This window comes from Struthio camelus, chromosome 14 (genome assembly GCF_040807025.1).
Source record: "Struthio camelus isolate bStrCam1 chromosome 14, bStrCam1.hap1, whole genome shotgun sequence".
NCBI lineage: Eukaryota > Metazoa > Chordata > Aves > Struthioniformes > Struthionidae > Struthio > Struthio camelus.
In genome coordinates, this window is record NC_090955.1 from 1,063,337 (window position 1) to 1,089,050 (window position 25,714).

Sequence of the window (25,714 nt, forward strand, 5' to 3'; positions counted from 1 at the left end):
CAAACAGCCTTGGCGCAGCTGAGGCTCTGCCCCACGCTGTCTGCAGCTATCACGTTAGCCTCATGCATGAGTACTGGGGCTTCTTGGGTTCATCGAGTAGGAGACTCACAGATTCCTGTTTCCTCAGGTGATGAAAACTTACCACATGTATCATGCAGAAAGCATCAGCGCTGAGAGCAAGCTGAAAGAGGCAGAGAAGCAGGAAGAAAAGCAGTTCAATAAGTCAGGGGACATCAGCGTGAACCTGCTGCGCCATGAGGACAGGCCTCAGCGACGGAGCTCCGTCAAGAAGATTGAGAAGATGAAGGAAAAGGTGGGTGAGTGGGCAGGAAGGAAGAGGAAGGAGATGGTGGAAGCGAGGCTGGAGTCAGGAGTGCTGTCCGGAGGTTCCCTATGTGGCAAAATATTTTGGCTCCAGACCTTTTTGCTTTCACGTAGCCGTTTCTGTAATCATGTGAAGGGATGAGGGAGGATGTCTCCTGCTAACTTGACTCGTGTGCGTGTGTTTAACTGAAGAGCAGTTTGAGTAGGCCATAAAGACTCTTTCCTGCTTGTGAGTCCCGGAAAGGTGCCAAAACCAGCAGGTAGCAGGGATTTGAATCCCAATCAGGCTGGCACCTCTTAGCAGGAAACGGGGACGGGGGACGTGGTGGAGTGCAACCTGGGAGGGGGTGGTGGGCGCGTGGGGGGCGGCGCGGCCGTCCGTGGTGCGCTCCAGGGCAGCTCTTCGGAGGGAGGGTTGAAAGGGCGCCTGGAAAGGCCTTTGGAGCCCGACCGCTTTGAAACGGCACAGCCGGGGCGGCTGCGGCGGCCGGCCCAGGTGCAGCAGGGGAGGTGCTTTCGCCCTGGCTGCCTCGGCTGTGGCCGGTGGCTTCGGCTGGCGCTTGGCCGTGCCCCTCTGGGGTCCGCGAGGCTCCAGCGGATGCTGAGGAGGGGAGCGTGCCAGTACATCTAATCCAGCACGGTAGCGCTCTGTCCTCCGGACCGAGGACGCTGCTACGGAGGGTTGTGGTTTGCTCATGGACCGTACCTGACACTTCACATTTTATTTCTAAAAACGGTATTTTAACAAGGAACAATAGCTGTCCTGGGATTCATTCGGTTGGAGACTTGGGGGTGGTGGGGGGAGGGTTGGATATATAAAATAAGCGTGCCTTCCTCCACGGACTGGCCTGGGAGGCGAAGTACAGCATTTGATTGGCTTCCCTACTCAAAACACTTAACTCCATCCCCGCTTCAGTAAATCAGCAACTGATTTACTGGTTCTCAGCAACTCCAAAATTGTTTAACTCTTCTGTTAACTTTTTTCTTCTGTTATTTTCTGAGAACGATCAGCAGCATCCCCAGACAGGAAACGTTTGTTTGCACGCATGCTCACCCAGCACTGGGGCACTGTCTAGCCTCTTTGAAGGGTTAATCTTTTGCGCTAGACCTTTGGGGTAGCGACCTGCCTGAACAAATGCCCCCCAGCCAAGCACATCTGCGTTTGTACGGTTTTCAGTCCTAGGTCCTGTTCTGAATTTCATAGCTTGAGTCTCTGGGCCAGATTCCACTTTGATACAGCTGCATAAATCTGGAGTAAGTCCAGATGTATGTCAGTGTATCTGGGAGGAAAATTTAGCCCTCTAATTTTGATTGATGCCAAAACCTCTCTGAATGTACAGATAAAAGGACGGCAGCTGTGCTCGGAGCATACTGGGCACATCTGAGCGCTTACTGTGCGTTGGCTGAATGAACCAAGGATGTTCAGATGTATTCTCCTCCATCCTGGCAAAGGTACCTGTTTTTGTACCTGATACCAAATGTTGTTAATTAATGTGTCACACCCAGACTCCAGGGTGCTCTGGGGCCGTGCAGCAAGAGCAGCTGTGAGAGGAGCATCCTGTTTGTGCTCTGACACTCCGTTTTGCTTTTTCAGAGACAAGCCAAATATTCTGAAAACAAGCTGAAGTGTACTAAAGCCAGGAATGACTACCTGCTGAACCTGGCAGCCACCAACGCAGCTGTCAGCAAGTACTACATCCACGATGTCTCTGACCTCATCGATGTAAGTGCGTCCTCCCTCTGTGTGTGTGTGTGTGTGTGTGTGTGTGTGTCCTGACAAGCGCACAGCTGAATCTTAGGTGTGGTTTGCTCCTTTAATGCGCTCTCATGCACGTGTGGTGGTAATGAAGGGGGATTTGTTGGGACTTAAAGTACACTGAACTGAGGCTTGAAAATATATGGTAAATTTGGATTTCTTTTTTCCTGTGTTGCTTTCTATGTGCATGAATTTGACTCTCAGCTCAGCTGATGTAGGCGTATATTGGCAGAACCAGAGCTGCCATTATATGGGAGTTGGCCTTCACTGAATTTTATGGTGGCCGAATGAACAGCAAAGTAATTGATTCGTAATTATGCTACGTATAAACTTCTTTCATCAGTATCTGGGGAAAAAAGTGGAGTTTTTCGTTATAACGGCAGATTATCAAGCAGCCTGACCCAGCACATGCATGCATACCTTCATGAGCGCATAAGCGGAGGAGTACAGATTTGGATTCAGCCTCCCAGCTTTGTGGTTCAAGACATCTCATACAAATTTACAAACTCGAAATTATTTCAATGTTTTCTGCCTCTTTCATGTCATTTCATAAGCGTGTTAAGATTTTGTTTGTCAATGTATGTTGCTTCTGGCTTCAGAACCATGTAGAAATGGTATTTTCCTTCTTCTTAAAGTGATGACTTCATTTTACTGTGGCTGCAACACAGTATGATTTCCTGCAGCTGGAGCTTTTCCAAGTCCAAAGCATTTGGTGTATAATTTGCCTTGGGCGAGCCAGGTGATCCTAAAGTTACCTCCTGTCCCATCGATTTTCCTGTATTTGAAACAGATAAACTCTCTGGAGGATTGGCTACAGCCTCATTTTTGTGGCTGAAAGCAGAAGATTTTTCCACCTGCAGTTTCCATCACCTCTGAGTAGGTGCTTCCCTCTCCTTAACTCTGGTCGTTAAGCACATGCTGGCAGGCGAGCACACGCGGAAGTGCTTTCCTGGCTAGGGAGAGCGCTTGCTGATTTTTAACCTAAGTGTTCATTGCGCTAAATTGCCTCCGGGCAGTGACTCCTGGAAGCCGGTTTCGTAGCGATGGTAGGAATGAAGGAGTCACCTGTGTGCGACTCCTTCAAGCTGCTTTTAAATGATTCAGGGGATTTCCGTCTCTTCCTTTAAGAAGTGTCTCTACAATGGTATAGACTGCACTGTACAGAATTTCTTTCTGCTTAAGTTGCTTCAATGATCATGTAAATAATCTGTAGGCGCCAAGGTTTTGTTCTGACTTCGTCATCACCTAAATTCTTAATTGACAAATGTGCTGCGGTGTTTATCTCTTTCATTAACCCACTAATGTAGATTTATTGATCTAAATGTTAATTAAAATAAGTCAGATGCAAAACCCTTGAGGATGTCAAGATTTTAAGATCAGATAAAATATATACTAAGTATGTGCTTTCTGTTCTCTTTATTGTTTGAGACATGCTTAGCCATGTTAGAGAAATACACAATAACTGGAAAATGGAAACATTTCACCTGGGGCTTCCAGTTCTTGTCCTGTATTTTCTGGAGGGTGGTGGTTGTTGTTGTTATTTTTGTTTGTTTGTTTTAAAAGGAGTGACTTTTATTTGCCTGGAGTACTTGAGATTCGATTTCCTGGAGAGTTGCCGCGTTGCAGTTCAGCTCTGGCTGTTTGTATTATTCCTCCCAAATTTATTTCCTTGCTGACACTTCCTTTGGAGTCAGCAGATGGCTTTTCTTCCTCGCTCCAGAAATCCCTTCAGGGGACTTTAACTAAAGCATCTTCAGTGCTGTGCAGCTAAATTCCCCTAATTATTTTGTTTTCTTTGGTGAACAGAATATGTAATGTTGTGGATGTGTGAGCTGTACATGGGTGTCCTAATTGTAAACCTCCCCCCTAAAAGGAGAGCAGATTATCTGAACAGACTTTTGTACAAATCCAATATATGTTACCATACCCCACTAATAACTCAAGCACTTGCAAGAAAAGGCAGGCATCGGTGCCAGCTACATCGGACTTTGCGTGGTTGTGTAATCCATATAAAGGAAAAGGAGGAAAACAGGTATTTTTAGATGTGATTTTAAAGTCAGCATTTTAACGTTAGTGTATCTATAACAACAGTAACGAGATAGCGCCTTTCGCTCCCGAGAGCGTCCGTGCTGTCCGCAGGCAGCAGGTCTGTGCCGCGCGCCTCCGCGGGACGCGGCCCCTGCCCTCCGGGGCAGCCGCTCCGGTTTCCCGCTGGCGGCGGAAGGGACGAGCCGTGCCCGCGTGCGGAACGCCAGCGGTGCCCTTGGCCGCCGGGAGCGCGAGGGCTCGTCTGCAGGAGGCCTTCCCAGCTGGGAGTAAAGCCGCGTGTCAGCACGTCCGTGCTCTGGCAGGCTGCGCGCTCGCTTCCAGCTCCCGCGCCCTGGCGCACCAAGAGGGGCGATCAGTGATCGAAGGGGTCGTCTTTCTGGAACGTGAGTGCGGTGACGGAAGGGCTCCCGCGCGCAGTTCGTGTCGAGCACAAATTGCCGCTCGGAGTTTTGTGATTGGTGCGCAAACCCGAACTGCCAGAACGCTGCAGCAGCTAATTTAGCAGCATTTCCCAGAAATCCCGGGTGGCTGGATGTCACCTGTTAGGCACAGCCTTGACGTTTGTGCTCTCAGCATCGCTGCAGAATTGTGACTTTCATAACAAAGCCTTTCTGCTGATCTCCTGCTCTGGTGAGAAACAAGGTCTCCGCTGCTCTGGGAGAAAGTGAAGAGTTCTCCTAGGGCTTTTGGTCGTAATGAGAAATGTGAAACTCCACCGGAGGAGCCGTGAAGCAGCACAGAGCGCGTCCTCCCCGGTTCCGTCTCCAGTGACCTTCCTCTCCTTTAGCAAGGAAGAGAGGAACACAGGGAAAGACCAAATTAGGCTTGGATTTGAAGTCCGCCGTTGTGCCTGTTCCCTCGAAAGAGGCATGCGTTCATATGAAGACGCCTGGCTGCTTCTCTCATTTCTGTCATTAACTCGCTGTGTGAGCAAGTTAATCTCTTTGGCCACGTATGTAAAATGGAGATAACGCTGCTCATCTATCCCTCTGGAGCTGTGTGTGAAATAGCTGTAAAACCCTTTGAAGTGGTCAGATGAAAGATATCACTCGATCTAGCAGAGTGAAATGCTACGCTGTCGATGCGATGCGTGCTTACTGATCCACCGGACTCGTTCAGTCCCCTTTAAATCATTTTGAATCTGCAGCTTGCTGCTCTATGGATTGGTGTGTTGCCTCATCTAAGACGAGCAAGAAAAGGAGATGGGAACAACAGCCAGAACTGTGGTGCTAAAAGTCATCTTCAAGTGGGTTAGCTTATTTCACAGTAAAAATTCTAGGTCTTGCAGAAAAGTCAAGAGATTAGAGGCCGGAAGAAAAACAGAAAGTGTATGTCTGCTTTTAAAAAAAAAAAAAAAAAAAGAAAAAAGAGGAAAAAAGGGAGCTGAGTAGAGTACACGAGGAGGAGAGCTGTTTGTTTCCTAGCTGTCGCTGGTACCGCGGAGGGCTGGGCTCAGGCTGCCGCGCTCGGATGCGGAAGTGATAGATGGCAGAACAGCAGGGACACTCGGGTTTTGCTCCAGGATTTGCCACTGACTCAAGTTGAAGAGCTTGAACAAATAGCCCAGACCTCGATACCGAAGGGCGATCTTTGCATGTGCAGGGCTGTTAGATAGCATGGCAGTCAGTCCCAGGCTGTGGTGACGGCCCGCTGGGCAGGGAATAGCCACCGGGCTGTAACTGGATTGTTAGACACCATGGCGCGCTCTCATGTACCTGGGCTGGACTCCTTAATAAAAAAGATATTCAAAGGTGGTGAAGCCATAGGCCATTTTATTAGGATCTATTTTTAGGCATCTTTTAGAGCGCAAATAGTCCTCGTTTCCATCTGTAGTTAATTGCCCGGGCATATTTGTGGTTGCAGAACTGAACCTGGCAGAAGCTTGGCTTTCAGAGCTGTGTTTTCCCCATGGGATTACACGGAGCTATTGTCTCCCACTTGCCTGGATAACTCAGCATGACTCTTTTGGCTTTAAGGAAGAGATCCTGATTTGTACAAACTGAGGGTCTCTTTCTGGGGGATTCATACTGTTATTTGAAGCAGTTTTTCCTACGTAAAAAGCCTTTCAGATCCACAGAGGCACAGAAGTTCCTCCTACTCTGTTGTCCTTTGAGTGGCTTTCTGCCAGATTTCGGCCTCCTGCCAGCAAACTAAGAACCAGGTATGTTTTATCGCGGAAAGTCGTGCAAAGCACAGCCTTAACAGCACCGTCACGCAGAGCAAGCAGCTGTACCTCGAAACTGGCTCTCCGAGTTACAAGTGCCTGTCCTTCAGCTTGATATACCGTACATCTCTAGCTAAGCTCTAGCTTCAGGGTATTTCAAAGGAAGTCAACAGTATAGCAATAAATAGAATAAACAGCTTCCGTCAGGAGGAGTTAGTCTCTCTGCGTAGACTCGGTGCGGCTCTTCACTGCACAGCTGCTGCCACCAGCAGCCCGGGACACCTGGGCCGCTCAGCTTCCCGGCCCCCGGCAGGAAACTCCCTGGGAAATAGCACGTTTATGTTTTCGGAAAGTGCTCTCGCTACATCACGCTGCAGAAAGCTGTGAGGTGAGGAAGTAGAGGAGCCGCGCAGCCGCAGGAGTGCAAGCGCTTTGCTTTGGGAGGCTGAGGCGAAGGACAGCGACGGTCCGTGGCGTGGTCTGGTGCCGCAGGACGTGCACGAGGGTGAAGGGCTAGCGGCGGGGTGCCCGGTTTGCTGTAATGCTACAAGTCAGAGTTAAGAACACAAGTCTGCAGCTGTTGTAGCTGCAGAGTAACCCTCGGGTTTAGCAGTGCGACAGAACATGCCTGGACTTGGAGAAAGCTGGAAGCGGTGCAAAGTGGTCAGGGTAGATGAGAGTGGTGCAACCAGGAATATCCGTGCCACTGAGAGTTTCATTCATTCTCAGAGAATAAATAGAAGAAAAACGGGTTAGATTTGTATGATCTTTTTTACACAGAGCTTGCGTGGCTGAAGAAGAGTGGAGAAAGGTGTATGCATTTGAGTCTTCTCTCGGAAATTTGATGTCACTTTTTTCATGGACCAGTACCCTGGTTTAGTAAGCTTTTCTTGGGATCTGCAGACATTCCTGTATGTCGGTTATTAATAATAGCCACTCATTTGTCAGTGGGAACTGTAACTCATGATGTCACGATACTCTAATCTACAGTTTTTACTAAGCTTTTCTTAGAGTACTGTATTAAACTAAAAGAATCCAACCAATACAGATCTCAAATTTTGCCAGTCCTGGCTTAATGATATGGCAAAACTGTTATTTTTGCTTAAGATTGCACCCAGTAAATAGCTTCTTCCTCGCTTGGACAGCACAGATGTTGGAACCGGCTTGCTAAGTTAATTAAGCACATTGCTGATAGTTTTATGATTCAGAAGTGTCATGCAATCTGTGAATTGTATTCCATGAAGACCATGATCAGTCTTGGTCTGATAGACGTTGCTTGCTTGGTACAGAAAAGCAACAGTGCTTTCCTTTAGAAAAAAGAATTCCTTCTTGACAGTTTCTGCTTCTTTTGCCAGTGGCTTGAAAGAATAGCCTCAAGGTCTACAGTCCTTTAGAAGCTGAATTTACCGATTAATTCATCCTAAAAAGAAAAAAAAAACCCACATCAACCCCCCCCTCCCCCAACACACACACACAAAAGCCCTAAGAAAATATGCATGGGTGAGGGAGTGCTATAGAGAGATTAAGGAACAAAATGAAATATAGGTTAAAAATCCTCTTGAAAAAAAGCTACTCCAGGGACCATAGAGTTAATTAACTGTAGCTGGATTTTGAAAAGGACGACACAATTTTAGGCTTGGAAATAGTTGTGGTTAGGCAACCTTTGATTAGAAGTAATCAAATCTCATGCTTCAGGGCATGATTTGATTGCTGCAAGGGTCAGGAAAGATCCTTTCCTTCCCCTGCTCCTTGCCATACACACGTGTTGTTCCATGTTTGGCTAAAAATAAATTAGTTATTGAGCTTTATTTTAAATTTAGTTTCCTCTGCAGTTTCTGTCTTTGTTACTGCCTCAGGTGACACGCTGAACTGGATGGACCAAGCGTCTCTTCCTCTGGAAGAGATTTATGATAACTGTTGACAATTGCAAGTCAGGACATGGCTGATATTTGAGGACACCTTCAGTCTGTTCATGAAACAGTTCAAAAAAATATACTTGTCAGTGAGTTGTAGAAGAAAACTAGCCTGATAGCGTATGCATCACATCTGCCTGGCGTTACGAACCAGGAAGCCCGTGCTGTAGCCGTGAACCACAAAAATCTGATAGTCCCATGTAACGTGTTGTGACAGCTTACATATTCCATTGTAATAACAGCAATGGTTTTGATATGTGTCAGAAATATGCGAAATCGTAGTGGGAATCCGCTGTGGTCAGGTCCTGAGCTGCATCAGAGGTGCCGGTCACACCCTCGCCATGTGCAGTCGTTCCCTCACAATGCCGAAATAAGAGTTCCCGATGTCTAGACGCGAGCTGAAGTGAAAAATCCCTGTTTGCTTTGCAGGTATCTCCTGGGAGTGCGTGGGAGAGCGGCCAAGTTACAAGTTTTGTTGTGCAGAGCAGGGATTTTGTCAGGTGGTAGCAGACTGACAGTTCAATGCGCAGCGGTCTGCAGCGTTCCTCTGTGTGCTCAAGTTGCCTGGTTTCGAGCTGGTTCTGGGGTTCTTCAGCCCCCTGTTCGCATGGAGGAGGAACCGGCCTCGGGTAGGCTTTGAGCAGCTCAGGTTTCAGAGATGGGTCACTTTTGGGGGCTGTGCTCTGCCCTGCTGTTCGCAACAGGCTGCTCTTCGGGGTTGAGGGCCACGCATGAGCACCTGAAATGGTTACCTAGCCTTGGAGACGTTGGTTGGCGATCCTTGAAACCCCCTTGGGCACGGAGAGGGGCGTTTTTCCGTCGCTCTGCTTCGTGTACTGTTAGGCACATCAGCATGCCGCGATCGCTGGCTCCCTGTTAATATCAAGCTGGCCAGCAAATACTAGGGGTAATGTTCATCCAAGAGAGACAGCCCAATTGCTTGTTTGCTGCTGCTCACCTTGTCTGAGCAACTATTTGTGGCTGCTGATGTGTCTCAGTTCCTTCTGCCTTCTCCTGGTGCGGTTTAGTTTCCTTTGCTCTCTGGATCCATTTACAGCATGCAAAACCTGTTTGTTGTGGTCAGATGTCTCTGTACAAGCGTTTATCATATCTAGACTAGAATACCTTTTGTAACTGAGTTTGTTTCGATGCTCTATTTCGCTTTAAGGGAGATGTGGTAACTGTAGGCTGCAAAGATGCTACTGTTTTGTTTTCTGCATTTTTTTTTATACGTGACGAATAAATGTTCTCCATAAAAATAAATGCAAACAGTAACAGTTTCTGTTCTCTTTCAACGTTCCTCCAATGATCTGAAAATAGTTTCAGGTATGAGTTGAGGCACTTGCATAGAACCCAGCATTATAATGGCCAGGTGCAAATATCATCCTGATAAGTGCTATTTTATGCTTTGCAACAAGCAGGTTAAATATCTTTCAGCTATTTAACAGATGAGGAAATTTAGACAGATAAATCAATAAATTGGGAAGCATTTCATTTTCTCCCAAATGCTGTAGAGTGCTTTAGCCTTGGTTATATGTAATTCTACAGCATTTCTCTAAAACTGTAGAATCATAATGAATTGCATCAGATTACTCCAAAAACCCCCATCACCTGCCTTAACTGCTGTCGCTCTTTCTTTTGCAAAGGCAACGTCCAGTTTGTTTTGCTTGAAGCAATTTGCTTGATACGTCAGGTGAAACTATCGCTAACGTGCCCAAAGGTGTGAAGGGGGCAAACGGAGCAGCAGAGCTTTGCTTTGCAGAGGTTTCTGCCTGGCTGGTAGAAACGGTTCCTCGTGTGCTGGCGGAGAACGCTTTAAGGTCATTGTCCGCTTGCAGAGTGGTTCTGGCTCACAGTATTTCTTCCTGCTGAATGTCAGTCTGTTCTTAAAAGCTTACTACTTCTTTCCCAATGTTAATGCAGTTTGCGTTTCTCCACTGTGATCAGTGGCGTTAAGTTTGCTCGATGGCCCCGCCGTTTTAAACCATTCCAGGCCCGACTGTGGAAAGAGCTTGCACGGATTGTGGAAAGCAGGCCATGCTCTTGGAAGTCACTGAGTCCCTGGGAAAATGTGACTCTCGTTTCGTTGCCTAATTGCGGTTGTCTGGGGGAAGATGGTTAAGATGCTTATCCAAGACTTGGGACTCACATTTGGTTCCCTGCTTCTCACCAGGTTTCCTTGTGGCTTTGGGCAAACCATCTAATTTCTGTCTTTTCCCACCACTGTGTCTAAAATGGGGTTAATGGCACTTTCTCACCTCATGGGTGGGTTGGGAGAAGGGATATTTTAAAGGCGATTCGATTCAGATATTTAAAGGGTATTCAGATATTATGGTAATGAGGGTGGTGAGGGTGAGAGGAGAGGGGCTCATATAAATACACAATACAGATGGAAGTGGGAGACCAACTCTTTCTAAAGCTGCCCAGATCGCAGGGTCTGAGCACTTGAAAACGGGGCCCAGAGCACGCCTGGGAGTCTGGCGCAACTGCGGTCTGAGAGCTCCCCGTGGGGGTGAAGGAGAGGTGGGACCGGTCGCCCGGCCCTGCCCTGCCGCCTGGGAGAGGTCCGCTGCACCCCGGCCGGGCCCTGCCTCTCCTCCGGTTGGCATGAAAACCGCCGCAAAGGAGCGGGGGGACGGGACTGGGAACAGCCTGGGGCTGAGGCGTTTTGAACAAAACCAGCTGCCTTCACCTCCTGGGTCCCAGTTTGTTTCTCTAGTTGAAAGCTGTAAAGTTTCCACCCCTCGCCAGGGCTGTTGCGAGACTTAATGAATTAATACACTAAGAGCTTTGAGCTCTCAGATGAAAGGCCCTGCAGAAGTGCTAAGCATTATTATTTGTGGTTCTAATTTATTTCCCATCAAAGGGATGAGAGGGGTGGGAAAATGCCATTCGTTCTGGAGCTGGGAGCAGGAGTCTGAAGCCTTTCCTTTCCTCTGTGTGTTTCTTTGAGGATTTTCAAAAGTCCAGGCTGTCTTGTCTTTCCGGGGCAGCAGCGTGTGAAGCGTCGGGCACGGTGCTGACCACCAGAGGCTTCACGGGCTGTAAAGCCTTGTTGGTGAAGAGGCTGCCCCGGTTCCCGGTAGCAGCAGAGTTCTGGGCGTTACAACAACCGCTGGCTTCAGCGTGCTTTCAGCAGGCGAAATAAAGGGGAATCCTCACGTCTGAATTTTTTTCAAAAGCATCCAACCTTCTCCACAAGTGCTGGGGCTTTTGGTGATGTGACCGAGAAGACCAAGGCACTAGGTGCGGTACGGCGTCATCCCGACGTGCTAATCGATTTCCGCGTGCAGCCCCAGAGCACTCCCATAGGTGTTTGCACTGCAGCTGTCTCGTGGGAGAGAGTCCGCGGTGCAGTCGCTAGCCTTTGCCCCAAGGAGTGAATGGAAGTTCTCCCCAGTTCTCCAAGAATTAGTTTTTCACGTTGCTTGATGATTTCTGAAGGAAGCAGTGTATCAGTTCTTGTCAACTACTAAGGACAGAAGCTAAATCGAAGCAGGGTGAATGAGGACTAATGACCGTTTGACTGTTCATGCGAAAGTCCTCGTTGCTGCACGTATGGTTTCAGCTGCTTTGAGAGACTGGATGAGGGCAGGCAAAGCGTGCCTCTGTGTCCGTGAGGGGAAACTGGCTCGTCGTGTTGTCTGTGCTGCTTCCATCGCAGACCGAAACAAATCCCTCTCTGACTTATCTGAATTGAGGGTTGTCTCTTCAAATCAGCAGGAAGGATGAGATGACTTCTTTGGCTGCAGTTGTTTGTGGCAGCAACTGAGTTCTCGTATTTCACTTCGAGTTTATCAATTGTAATGTTTTGATGCAGAGTCAGTTTTTATGCATTTCTACATTGTAATTAATTTCTGTAGAACCTGTAGAACTGGAAAAGGTGCTTTTGAAATGGCAGCTCAGAGTGGGGAGTGCTGTAGCTCTGGAAAAGTCTAGGAAAGTTTTGGTTCCCTCAGATTACACTAGCATCAAATAAGTATACTGGGGATATGTGATTATGAAACTCTTAAAAAAAAAAAAAAAAAAAAAAAAAAAAAAAGGATAAAGCCATAATTATCTAACTTTCTGTCCTCTGTCGGGAACCTCAGCCCTCTCTTCCGTCCCTAGCATCCCTGGGCCTCAGCTGTGGATTTCAGTACTCCTCTTTCACTGCCGTCTGCTTGTGGCCCCGTGCACAGCGCCGTACGTGATGCATTTGCACTGCTCTTGCTTCCAGCCTTCCTGTCCTCCTGCCTGTCCCCTCCTGTCCCCACAGAAGGACATCCGTTGGCATCCAGACCTGGGGCGCTGCTTTGGTGCCTGTCTTTGCCCCTCGCCGCTGCTCCTCCAGGCAAGCGCTCTTCACAGTTGGCGTCCAGCAGCAGCAGCCCGTCAAACCCAGCTGCGTGGAGCTTTTGCGCAGTGGTCGGAGCTCCCTTTAGGGATTGGGAGGAGAGCTGGGAAGAGTTGCTTTTTGCTCAGCTATGATTAAGCTCTCATAGCAGCAAATCCCTGTGCTGTTGCTATACTTAACATGCCAAACTCAATTATATTGAAAAGAGAGTTTAAAAACAGGCTTTTGTCTAATGTACAGTATTTTGGCAGCAATTAGCTCTGAGTTTTATCATTTTCCCCAAGGTGAATGTGAGAACGATCAGTTATGCATGAGAAACTGCTCTGTCATGAGAGAGGAAGGCAACTTCCTAGCGCAGATAAAAGGGCTTGCGCGCGTAGCTAGCAGGGCATTTTTTCACTGCCACCTGACTTTAACATTCAACTGTAGATAATTTTGGGAAATGGTTTCTTTGTGTGAAAAGTCCTTGCAGGAACGTTCACAAAATGAGAAGGAAAGCACTAGGAATGACCAGCAGAACAGTGGCCGCTTCTTTCCTGGGAGGCCTCTGGGAGACGCCCGCTGTTGCCACCAGGGAGGCACCTGGCTTGCCCTGAGTCTGAGCTGAGCAGCTAGCCAGGAAGAAGAGTGCTTTTGCATAATTTTTTCTTCTGTCTTGTCTGAGAAAATCCCATGCCCTTCCTAGGAAGATGAAGGGCATTAAATCCTAGGGCCTTGCAAGGTTCCAGCGCAGGGTAATTATAGTGCCTGTCTTTCTGTTCTCCTAGCATTTGTTCTCCTTTAGTCCTCCTTCTTTCTCGCCCTTTTGTATGGTAGTGCAGTACGCTATTAAATATACCCTAGTACAATGGGGGTGATGTTTCACTGGACCATAGAATACTTTTTTTTGGGGGGGGGGGGGTGGGGTGGGGAGAGGAGGTTAATGTACATGTGACCCTCCAGAGCAAAGGTGGTAATATTTGTGCAATACATGTATTTAATACTGAGCCTTCTTTGGTATTTCTCAGTGCTGTGATTTGGGATTCCATGCCAGTCTAGCTCGAACCTTCAGGACATACCTGTCTGCTGAATATAACCTAGAAACCTCACGTCATGAGGGCCTGGATATCATTGAGAACGCTGTGGACAACTTAGATGCACGAAGTGACAAGCACACGATCATGGACATGTGTAACCAGGTCTTCTGCCCACCTCTGAAGTTTGAATTCCAGCCTCACATGGGGGATGAGGTACTGTACTCATGGACAATGGCTGCAAGCACTCCTCAGAGCCAGGTCTCATCTGGCTGCCTCTTGTTCTTAACCATGATCATTAAACTATTTCTGATTCCTTATCCCTTTGCGCTGTCTTAACATGCTGCTATTTGTGTTTCCTTCCTTAATGAGACGCTTGGCTGATTAAGGCTCCTCCTTTTAGTCTGCCTCTTACTCAGTATCTCTCCCAATTTGAAAGCCTGTGATTTGATCCTCAGCTGAACCGCCCAACAGATTTGTAAAAGTGGACCTTTGATTTAGCTGCAGTAATTGAACGACTTCAGAGTGCAGCTTTAACGCGCTGGGTAGGAAATGTTTTGTGCTGGCCCAGACACAGGCCACTGCTGATTGGGAACTGGGCCACCCAGCCTCTCTAGAGCCTGTGAGGAGCTCGTGGGTGCTGGAAGGAGTCATTAGGTTTTTAAATGTGTATGTCTGGTCAATGTATGACCCACTGCATTTTCTCCTGTCTCGCTCTGATGTCGCTGCTGTCTCAGGTATGCCAGGTCAGTGCCCAGCAGCCTGTGCAGACTGAATTGCTGATGCGGTACCACCAGCTGCAGTCTCGACTAGCCACCCTCAAGATAGAGAACGAAGAGGTAAGAAAGTAGGTCTGGGTCTTCTGCCTGCGCTTGCTTCCCCTCAGCCGCGTGGCTGGCCTCGCAGGCAGCATGGCCCAGCCTTTACCCGAAACGCAGGCTGTTCCCTGTTGCTTCCAAACCCGGCTGTCTTCTGGTTCTGATAGGTACGAAAAACTCTGGATGCTACAATGCAGACTTTGCAAGACATGCTGACAGTGGAAGATTTTGATGTTTCAGACGCCTTCCAGCATAGTCGCTCCACTGAGTCGGTCAAATCAGCTGCTTCAGAGACCTACATGAGTAAAATAAACATTGCCAAGAGGAGAGCCAACCAACAGGAAACTGAAATGTTCTATTTTACAGTGAGTCTCATCTCATGTGGTATGGGGCACAAAGCATTGATTGCTAGGGCTGAGTCCCAGTTTAAACACTCATTAGTGAAGAGCAAGAACCAGTTCAGTTCCTTGAAGAATTTGTCTTTTGTTTGATTTGGAATTGGAATGCGTTTCTCAGTGGCGTGGCAATGCATAGAGAGTGACAGTCTGTTTTGTTATTATTTCAGAAGGAACGGGAGAAACCAGTTGTGATCCAGAACTTAAAGAAAGCAGTAGGAGTAGTTCAGAACCGGGCAGCAGAGTCCACCTGGACTTGGAGCGTGTCACCATTTGGTGGCAGTTCCTGAAGGACTTTACTGTTTCGAACTATCAGTCGAAACTTCCTCTTCTGGCCTACGTAGCTGAAATCTGCCCTTGACTCCAGGGATGACTTAAACAGTCATTTGCAGCTTGCGCAGGGTGTTGTAGGAAGCTGCGGTAGCCTGGCTTTGAACCCATACGTTTCCTGTTGTACGCGTGACTGAGTAGATGGAGATTGGCGTGTGTCCGCTGCAGCCTTGGGCTAGTACTTTACTTCTGTGCAGATCTTTAGGTTTTCAGTTATAATACTTCAAATATAAGGAATAAGACATCAGTTCAGTAGAAGTACCCCTCGTTCAAACACGGTTAACTGGATAAATAGGCTAAAGTTAGTGGCATCTTGTGGTATTTATATATGCATAGAAAAGGTTCTAGTTTTTCTGTAACAGTGTTGTTGTTCCAATTCAGGAAAAAGAAAAAAGAAAAGCATTGCAGTTTTGGTTTTGAATTTTTTTTTGTTTTTAATGCTTTTTGCAAGATTTAGTTATCTTTCTCATTCTCTGACTTTCATTTTCCATCTCTGTCTCCCTTACTCCTCATATCTGCAAAATTATTTGCTCTTGAGTGTTACTGGGTGTAAAACAATCTCACAATAAAGTGAGAAATTATGCTGCACAGTTACTGTCATTCAGTGCTTAAAGCATCTGATCGTCTGAGCTGGGAAGATCTCACGCACTGGGAATTCTCCCTGCTTCATCACTTGTTTGCACAAAGGCAAAGTGCCTGTCAGTGGAAGGGAAACCTCTTTGCTTATTCAGGCCGTTCCCAGAAGCCTGACAAAAGCAGGCTTTCTCTGGGCTCTTTTCCGTGGAGCTCCTTGCGTTCCCAGGCACAGGGTGCAGCACCAAGGAGACTGGCCTAGTAAGACCGACAGGGCTGTCGTGCGAAGCAGAGCAAAGTGAGCAGGCTGCTGCTGGACTGCTGAAGTTGGGCTTGTCAGTCTATCAGCCTCTCTCGCCGAGTGCCCCTCTAGCAGTTCCCTGGCAGAAGCATGCATCGAGTGCAAGCTATTTTTGCCAAGAGTCCTAACTTTGTTTTATTTTTAATTCCAGAAATTTAAGGAGTACTTGAATGGCAGTAACCTTATCACCAAGCTCCAGGCTAAACATGACCTGCTGAAGCAGACTCTGGGAGAAGGTGAGTTGCAGGGTGAGGTCCAGAGAGAAACCTCCCATCACCCAAGGCAATTTTAAACCAGGCCTTCGGCTCTGAATCTTACCTGCCGTTTGTGTTTTCCTGAGTGACTGATTGTCTCCGTGGCTGGCTTAGAATACTAAATTTAACCAGTGACACACAAAATCATTATTTCCCTGACTCATTGTTCTTTTCCACCTTTCTGTGGCAGTGCGTGTATTTGTTTGAATCTTGTACTCTGAGTCTTATACTTTGAATTTGTTTGAATCTTACACTGTCTGCAAAAGTGCTCTATTACTGCAACAGCAAAGAGGTTCCCACTCGCTCCTACGCCATTGTCTTTTTCCTTTCTCTCGCCCTTCTTCCCAGCTTAGTGCAGCCCTGAGCAGATGTATTTTCTTGTCACTGATGCTATGCTTCTGTGTTCATTTGTCAGCCTTGCTAATTTAAGAGGCCCTTTGTCCCCTTGGCCATAGGTTGCCGTCCCTATTGCTGTCCTGATTTTATATAAGACTTGCTCGAAACAAGAACTGTAAAGTAATCCTTGTTTTTAGAACTAACTTTTTTATAGTACGCTTTTATTACCCCAAATGATTTCACAGGTTTGGTTTAGAGCACAGACACATAAAGAGCAGGCTTGACGCAGCTGAGGGGACAGTAACTCCTGAGGGAGGCAGGAGCACACAGCTCAAGTGGGGGCTTTTTCAACGGGATCCATCACTGGTGGTCGTGGTATGCAACCATGGCCCCAGAGAGAGATTTTTAGCTCTTTTAAAGGTTTTTTAAAAATTACATTCTTTCCAGCATGAAGCACCTGGAGTTAGAATCCTGATTCTCCAACAGGAGAGAATATATTTAAGTTAAAATACCTGTATCTGTATTTTAAAGATAAACAGTCCATGGTCTTGTTTTAACAATACAAAAATTGGACTCCTCATCTCAAAGTAAAAAAAAAAAATAAGTTTTTGTTAGGTATTATGCCAGACATGTTTCTCTGCCAAATCTATTTAGCCTTAAAATCCACCATCTACCTAGATCCTGTAATATGTTCTATTCTGTGATCACTGAGCCATGTCTAAAGGCTAAAAAATGTAAATATAAAGAAAGCTGCAAGGGTAGATGCATAGGGCCTCATTAACACATTTTTTTTCCCCAGAAATTTCAGTATCCTGTAGAGCTACCTTAACTCCTCAGCCCCCTGCAAGGGCAGGTGGGTAGCAGCCCCTTTCTGCCCTAGCTGGGGCAGCCCTGTATGTCATAGCGCTGTGGGCGAGGATTGCGTTAGATGCAGTCTGCTGGTACCTACCGCCAGACAGATCTCCCGGCAGTGGTTTCAGAGTTCAGGCTTTGACACACAGAAGGTGGATGAAGCATGTGGTTAGCAGTGTGGTTGGCAGAAATTGGATCTGTCTAAGCTCTTCCCGGAGATCACAGATGTTAACGCAGGCAACAGGTCTGGATAATGGAGATGAGGCAAAGACTCTTCTGTAGATCAGTGCAAGAAGTGATTAATCTCTTGAAGATGCTATTCTCCTGCACAAAAGCACCGTTGCCATACTTAGAAGGGAAAGCGTCGCGTCAGTCGTCTTAATTGGTTGAGAGTTGTGTGAAAGCAGCCATGGAACGTCTTCACACGAAAACTTTCAGAATTTTCTTCCAGGTCATGGGATCATACTGCTATGTAGATATTCAGCAAATATTTAGCCCAGAAATGTAGAAGGCTGTGTTTCAGCATGGACTGATTCTCGTTAGAATGAAATCTGGATTAGCGAAATATTTGCTGTGGAATTCTTTGCTTTTTCCGTGAGGAGTTGGCTGCAAGCTTGGCTTCTGCAGGTGCCAAGGGAGAGCAGGAAGGAGGGATGTGTAGCCAAATGGTTCCTTTTATGTACCTTAAAAAAAAGGAAAAATAAATCAACTTTCCTGGCCTTGGGAGAAAGGCACAAACGGAATGTGAAATTAGTTTACACTTTTTCGGTGGATTGACAAATATTTTAAAAAATGAACAGATCTTATCACTGGTGATTTCCTGCTGTTTATATAAATCCAGGCACTAAAAATACACGAAGAGAATGAGAATATTGACAGCCAGAATAGAGTCTGCCCGACTATGATTAGGTGGACTGTTATCTCACAGGAAAAGCTAAGGAACTGAGTACTGCACTGTGTTCAGATGCTATTAGTGGTCCTCCATGAGGCAGTTGGATAATCTCAGCTTCCTCCCCAGAGGCTTTAGTCCTTATCAGACTGCCCCTTTCTGATTTGAATTTGGCCAATCTCCAGCTAGTGTAAATGAGCACTTATTGCAGAGGACCTGCAGTGCATCTGGTTATTTTTTACAAGATGGGCTTCATATTGCAAATAAGCCTTTAATGTCAGTGGGAATCAAAGGCGCTTTCCCTCTCTTGTGACCAAGCCTTGGACTTCTAGGATGTCTTTTAGGGGCAGTGGGCTTGCATAGCAGCCAGCTTCACATCTTCTGTCACCTGCTGCAGTTTCAGGCACATTCAGTTTGTCTTTTTCCACAAACAATTAAAGAACCAAAAGTCTGTGTGTGTGTGTGTTTTATAAGTCATTTTTTGGTAACTGATGGGAAGACACGATAGAAACTTAAGTGTGTGTTTTCTTTCCAGGTGAAAGAGCTGAATGCGGAACAACCAGGTGAGACATTTCTTCAATTCCATGTGCTTTTGGGAAGGGAAGGATCTTTGGCTCGCTTTGGCAAAAGGAGGGTGGCTGTGGGAAAGGAGTTTGCTTTGTTATCGATTGATGCAGCTTGGAGCGGTTAAGATTTAACTGTCTTCCAGCTGCCTTGTGCTGGGAAGCTGGAGGCAATCCCAAGCTCCTGCTTCTTGACTGCATTGTTTTAAGTGGATTAATTAGAAAGATGACAAACAGGCTCCTGTTTTTGCTGCAGTGTAATTTCTAGCCGACTAGCTCTGGAGTGCCGGGAAGTGCTGTGTCGGCACGGTGCATTGCAGAGCCTTGATAGTCACAGCTGAGGTTGAGTTGTGTTCAGACAACACAAGTGTGTCTACCTGCTCCCTGCCGTCCCGGTTCATTTAAGGACTTTGATATGCTGCCTAAAAGCCTCTCCCAGCTCTGACTTCTTTGCCTAGGAGCATGGAGAGTGCTTTTATTCCTGGATTTTTATCCCTCTACAGTGGGAGTTAGCGCGAGGGGTGAACATAGCAGGGAGGAGCCTTTGATCTGTGTCCAGGCCATGAAGCATTTGCCTAGAGCTCTGGTGGCTTGCTATGATTGAGCTGGTTTCGTAACAGTAAGACATGGGCCAGCAGAGCCTGTAAACACATCCCCAGAACTTGTAGCAGCTCTGCATTATCTTTTTACAACCCTGTTTCAGTGCTTCATAAGTTCACAATACCAGCAAAAACCCCTGTTCCACGTTAGAAACGCTGAAACAGATGGCGATGCCTGGGCTGCCTTTCCCGGCAGGAAAGAGGTGGCGTTAGCAGAGGGCGTAAGGCAGCAGGGCGCCTCGATCTGCTGCCTTCTGGCTCGAGGTGCGCGGTGCTGCGGGGCGCCAGGCCGAGAGCGGCGTCGGCGCTGGGAGCCCCCGGGGCGCCAGTGCCGGGTGCGACCCGGACAAGGGGCCTTTCGTGCCCCGCGCGGGCTGGGGAGCGGGGCACGGAGAGCCGAGGAAGTCCAGACGTCGTGCTAACCCCGCCTGGGGCACGTTCATAACGTGTCCCCTGACGGTGACGGAGGCACGGAGGGGCTTCAACCGTTAGCCCCTGCCACTGCCCCCTGCCATTTCCAGATGGGCAGGGGCTCGTCCTCAAGCTGCAAAGGCCCCAGCCTCGTTCTGCTGCTGTACCGCCGCAGAGATACCCTGCGGGGAGTCGCTCGTAGCCGTGCGAGAGGAGACGCCTGCTTGCACCCTCGCTGGCCGTTGACCTCTGAGACCTGTGCTCTCAGGTCCTTTTCAGATCACTGGTTGTGCCAGCAGCTGCTGCTCTGTCATCTCTGCCTTTCCCAGGTGATCTTCAAAAACACCATAGGAAGCCAGCTGCCATGCAGCGTTGCCTAAGACCTGAAATGCCCCAGATGTGTTTGCGTTTACATGGCAGGTGAGGGGTTGCAGGGACAGTCTGAGAGTTGAGCTCTGGTCCTTTAGGTACCAGGCAGGGTCATCTCCTGAACCGAGCGATGAAAGACACCGAAGCAACTAGGGAAAAGCAGGCTGAGAGTTTGGTCTTGGGCGCTCGCTTTATCGGGAGCGGGTGCCGCTGGAGCGGTGCTACGGCAGGCCAGAAAAACCAAGGGAGTGAATAAGAGCCTCCTACGTGCGGGATGATGGCACAGCTCCCTGCTGCTTCTGTTTGCTTTTGTTTCAGCATTTACTCTTACATCACAAAGGAAAACAAACAGGAGAAAATCTCTTTTGCGCGGGGCAGCGGGGTGAGTGTAGCCAGACAGCCTTCCTGCCCGCAGCGTGGAGGCCGGAGGGCCCCGGCCTCGCGGCGCCAGGGCCTCATGCAGCGAGAGGAAATGGCACAGCAGCAAACGGCCCTGGCTGTCACGGGGCTGCAGCGCGTGGCCGCTCGGCTGCGGGTCGGGCGGGCGCTTCCCTGGGCAGCGGTCACTGCTGCTCCTCAGCTGCCAGTTCAAGGAATGGTTATAAGCTGTGAGAGTGTAGAGTCACATTGTTTCCTTTAATTAAAGGGACCTGATTAAGGTACCAGTGGATCACAACTATCACCTTTGCATCTTTGGCTTTTGTAAAACGTGCATGTCCGTTCAGCTCGGCTCTGGGAGAACTCTTGCATGCAGGCTGCTAGCACTGATTTTGTCTGCAGTCATGATCTCTCCTCCTCTGCAGGCAGCAATATAGCAGGGGGTAAGGACAGATTAGAACTCGCCGTTTTTCTCCCTTGCATAGATCTAGGTACTTGATCTTACATCTTTAATTGTCAGAAGAAGAAATCAAAGTGTGAATAATGTTAGTGAGAAGTGGCCCTCCAAAAGCCTGACCACTGCACTAAAATAAGCCACACGTTTCTGTGGCCTCATTTGCAGAAGCAATGGGCATCTGTAAGCCTTGCTGAAGTCAGCAGGGTCTTCAAGATCTGCTCCTCACTGTTGATGAGGTCCCTCGGTCGCTAGCTAGCAGGGGGTAGGATCGCTCTGCTTTCTGACGGGGGTGCCCGCCGTCCGCGTCCCTGCGGAGCTGCGGGAGGGCTCTGTGCTGCGCCCCTTGTCTTGAAGTTGTGGGTTTGCTTGTGTGTTGACTAGGTCACTTTTTGTTGGTTTTGATTTTGGATCTCTTTTTTTTTTTAATCTTGGGATCCTGGGTTTTTCAGAAAATAGACTGGCACCTTTGCGAGTGCCTGCCAGAACGATTGAAGGCCACGTGCCTGTGAATGTCTCCCAAACAAAAGTTAGGTACAGAGCGGTGGAGGTGTCCCCACTTCCCTCCTCCTCTCTGTCTAAGAGTAGAATGAGGGCCGTTCAGGAATAAACGGGATTTTCCCTGTGTTTTCCTGACGTCAACTGTAGCTTATTGTGGTTCTGTCAAGGAATCGGTTGAACTTTTTAGCTGTTCGTAGTGCTTGTTCAGGGTGACGGAGTGCTGAACTGGGGCAAGCAGCAGGCAAGCGTTAACATGCCTGCTAACGCACCAGTGCCCATCGTTTTACTTCTCAGACGTCGTGCCTGGTGCTAGCGCAACCGCTGAGCAGCAGCTGTGATGCGTGGCGTCTCAGAGGGGGAGTTACGTCCGCGGGTTGTGGGTGCTGCAGAGTTGCGACCGGCGGTGTTTAGCAGCTTTATTATTCTCTGACTTGAATGAAGAAAGTTCTGCATGAGGAACGTTTCTAGTCACAGTTTGTTCATTAAGACATGCTTATTGCTATGTCCCTGTCTGATTTCTGGAGGTGATCGTGTTTTATGGGCAGCACTAGGACTCGTCAGGAGGCCTTTAGCAACAGCTAGTCAGATTGCTGTATGTGACTGCAACTGAGGTTAGTGAGTGTCTGATAGCGAAATACTGGGAGATTATGGGGATGGAAAGTAATGGGCAGGTTGGCTTATTGCTCTTAAGTGTTTCTATTGTCAAGATTCCTTTGAACTTAGTCACGACCTTGACTTGAAATCAAGTGCGCAGCTTACAGTGAAGAGCTCTGAATCTGCTCTGAGCTGCTGGCAGATAGCTCCGCTTCGTGTTCAGATGCCTCCCAGCCGCGTCCGAGCGCAGCCGGCTCGTTGGGATCTGCAGTGCGTGAAGCAAGGTCATCCTGGGGCTGGGTGCAGGACGGGTCAGCCGAGTTGGCACAAGGCTGGCCCCCTTCAGGCTGCTGGACAGGGCTTTGGAATAAGCAAGTAGCCTGGCCCCAGGAGCCCGGGCCATGTAGCCGGAGGTGGTGGGAGCTCCTGGACGATGCGGAGGTGAGGACGCAGCTCCCGGCCAGCTCCTCTGGCGCAGAGTCAGCAGAGTCAGCGAGGAGGGACACAGCCCAGGGGAAAAGCTCACGTGTGAGCAGGTGCAGAGCGTGCTGGGAGCCAAATGTCTAGTCCTCACAGAGGGATTTTCTTATTTGTTGATTTATTTTTTGATTTAAGATCTCACCCTGTTGTTGTATTTATGTTGGTGTTTTGTTGATTTCTTTTGTTCCATTTTCTCCCAGGCCCCCATGTCTTCCCCCTAAACCACAGAAAATGAGGAGACCTAGGCCTCTCTCAGTCTATAATCATAAGCTCTTTAACGGCAATATGGAAACGTTCATTAAGGTACTTGCTGGCTAACAGTAAGAGTTTATGAACGCTACGAATGTGATGGTGGCTTGTCTTTCCTAATTGCTGACTCTTTCCTTTCTCAAACATGGTCTTTCTTACCCATCTGCACACAATTAACACAGCTGGTATGCTCTTTGCCTCAGTGAAGACATCTCTCTGCAGCCGTTCCCCCTGCAGCACGTGTGTTACGCTGCCTGCCCCGTCGGCGTTCGCGCAGACCGGGCAAGGGGGCACCAGTAGTGACCCTTGGACAGCCTGGAGGTGCCAGTGTCACCAGCCAGCAGGTTCGTTCCCGTCTGCCATGTCTCATTGCCGCAGGCCCAGCTATCAGTGATTTGAATGTCCCAGTCGTAGACAGCATCCGCCTGTTGTAGGAAGAGGCTTTTTCTGAAGATCAAACGGGGGGAAAAAAAAAAACCCCAACCTCAAAAGGTCACACTGTTCAGATTGATGGAGTCCTTTGTATTTGAGGAATGGAGTTACCATAAAAAGAAGTATAAGAAATGCTCATTCCCCTCTTCCCAGACAACTGGGCTCCTAGCCTGGCAGACGTGGGGCTGTGGACTCGAGGTGGGGAAACCACTGACAAGTCAACAGTGTTCCTCAAGGCGGATCCTCAGTGATCTGCTGTCTAGAAAGTTCAGCTCCCCAGCACCGCCTTTGCAGAACACCGGTGCTTTCTGTCCCTCCCCGTGGCTGCGGGAAAAGATAAAGTGACTCAAACTCCCAGGAATTGTCTCCCAGTTTCAAGGAGCACCAGCAAATCGGACTTCCCTTGAAATACTGTGTGTATGGGTGGCTGTGAGGGAGGGGAGATGTTCTATTCCTCTTCCTAAAAAATAATAAAATAAAAATCCACCCAGTCAGTTCATCTCAGAGCCAACTGCGAGAGTTGACTGATGTCCTCTAATACAACTGGGTACTTACTGACAGTCTTGAAAAACTGCCTTCTCGCATCCCAAAGGGAATTAATTTGCAAGGAAAACAAGAACTGTATGTGCTTCCAGAGTCAGCGAGCCTCTCCTTTGAAAGTAAGTTACCTTTTAATAATCTAGAAAATGAGATGCTATAGTAGTAAGAAGCTTACATGCTGACTTAGACTCAAGTCAGCAGTCCATCCTGACTCTGCAAAATAGATAATCTTGTGCTTAACTCCAGTCCTGTGCTTAAGCACTTTGCTTCAACACCCCGAACTCGCAGGCTGTCCGGAGGCAGGGAAGTACAATGATGTTTCCTTTGCTTTCATCTTCCAATACTGGAGCAAAGTGATCCCGAATGGCTGCTGAGTTGTTTTCTCCCAGCCTTCGGTGACGGCTGCTCTTTGATAACGTACAGCATCAGCTTTGGTAAAGGTGGACCAAAATATTTTCTTGACCTAAATTAGGATAACTTGGGCTAACTCAGTTGACCCAGAAGAATCCCAGGGGAGGAGGGCCTTTGATCGTGTTAGTCTCAGGAAATTACCCAGAAGGAGAATAATAATGAGATTTGGCCATGGGATTTATCCCAAAAGATTCCTCCAGAATCCAGCAATTTATTATCGCCTGGTTGCTGGACAGATTTTCAGAGAAAGTGATGCAATTCCAAATGTTCAGTGTTTAAACCTGCACTGAAGAAAGCTCTAATGAAAATACTGTAAGAAAAAGCAATGAGAAAACGTTGAATTAGGTAAACTAATAGGCATAGTCCAGCTCTGAGATATTCTCTTGCGCTCTTTTAGTGCAACCATAAGTCTAAAAGCAGTGTTTATAAACGGTGCACTGTCACTAGTAATAAACAGGCCAGACCGACAAAGCCACTAATCTCTTTAATACTTGTAATTATTCCTTACTTAAACTGATTTTAAAAAAACTAGTACTCATTCAAGTCCAGCCAGTTAAACGTTGTCGAGGAGGAATTAGCTGCGCTGGAAACGCAGCTGAGCGGGCCGGTGTCCTAGGCAGTGCGGGGGGTCCCCAGCAGGAGCCGCGGCGAGCGCGGGCAGCGCCTGCGGCCCCGGCCGTGCCCCGCGCCGCGGTGGCCGGTGGAGGAGGCGAGGGGCGCTGCGCCCGGCGCCGAGCCGGCGGCCGTCACCTGCAGGCTGGGACGCCTGCCGCGGGGATGGCCTGGGCGGCCTCTCCCAGGCCACAGCAGTGTGAACGGTGCGGGACCCGCAGAGAGGGGGTCTGCCCGATCCGGGGGGGGAGCGGGTCCGAGAGGCTGTTTCCGTCTGTCACTGAGGCTCAGAGGCAGCACCCTAAACGGGGAGGGAGGGCGGCGGACAACCTGAGAGCCTGCTTCCGGCCCTGCTAAGCTGCCATTGCATTTGAGCGTTCATGGCCTCCGAAAGAGAGACTCACCTTTAACTGAACTTATCCTTGCTTAATCTTTTCTTTCTCTCCCGCTCTGCTGCTTTTCTCTGTTCTCAGAGGAAGAAGGAATGCGCGAACGAGAAATCAGGTATTTACTAGAGGCCCGTCTCTGGGACGGGGTGAACTAACCAGAGAGGTGGTGCTGGGCCCTGCTGGAAAAAACCGAGAGCCAGGCCAAGCCCCTAAGGAAAACGAGCGTCTGCTCACGGGGTCAAACCCGTCTGCGGGTTTCTCCCCGGCCCCCTCCGTGGGGGCCTTGAGGGAAGTGGCTTCGAGACAGAAGCCCAACTTCACTGCAGGGTCAGGCGCAGGCAGTTCAGTTCACCCGCAGCTTCGGCAGTGCCGGCCCACAGCGGCCCTGTCTTTAGGTGGAGGTTTTGTTGCAAGCTCTGTAACTGGAAG

General features: G+C 48.5%; 1 protein-coding gene across 8 annotated transcripts in view; it reads left to right on the plus strand.

The window, feature by feature from the left end:
• SRGAP3 (SLIT-ROBO Rho GTPase activating protein 3) overlaps nucleotides 1-25,714 on the plus strand; it is a 158,574-nt gene that overhangs the window by 110,461 nt on the left and 22,399 nt on the right. For 6 of the 8 annotated variants that reach the window (XM_068906765.1, XM_068906763.1, XM_068906771.1 and 3 more), the window contains 8 exons: nucleotides 128-313; nucleotides 1,919-2,047; nucleotides 13,550-13,771; nucleotides 14,293-14,394; nucleotides 14,541-14,738; nucleotides 16,124-16,208; nucleotides 18,839-18,866; nucleotides 22,853-22,955. In XM_068906765.1, coding sequence (XP_068762866.1) covers nucleotides 128-313; nucleotides 1,919-2,047; nucleotides 13,550-13,771; nucleotides 14,293-14,394; nucleotides 14,541-14,738; nucleotides 16,124-16,208; nucleotides 18,839-18,866; nucleotides 22,853-22,955 — 1,053 coding nt within the window. Of the gene's footprint in view, nucleotides 1-127; nucleotides 314-1,918; nucleotides 2,048-13,549; nucleotides 13,772-14,292; nucleotides 14,395-14,540; nucleotides 14,739-16,123; nucleotides 16,209-18,838; nucleotides 18,867-22,852; nucleotides 22,956-25,369; nucleotides 25,401-25,714 lie in introns of all 8 variants that reach the window. The other 2 variants (XM_068906768.1, XM_068906764.1) reach the window with 1 other exon arrangement.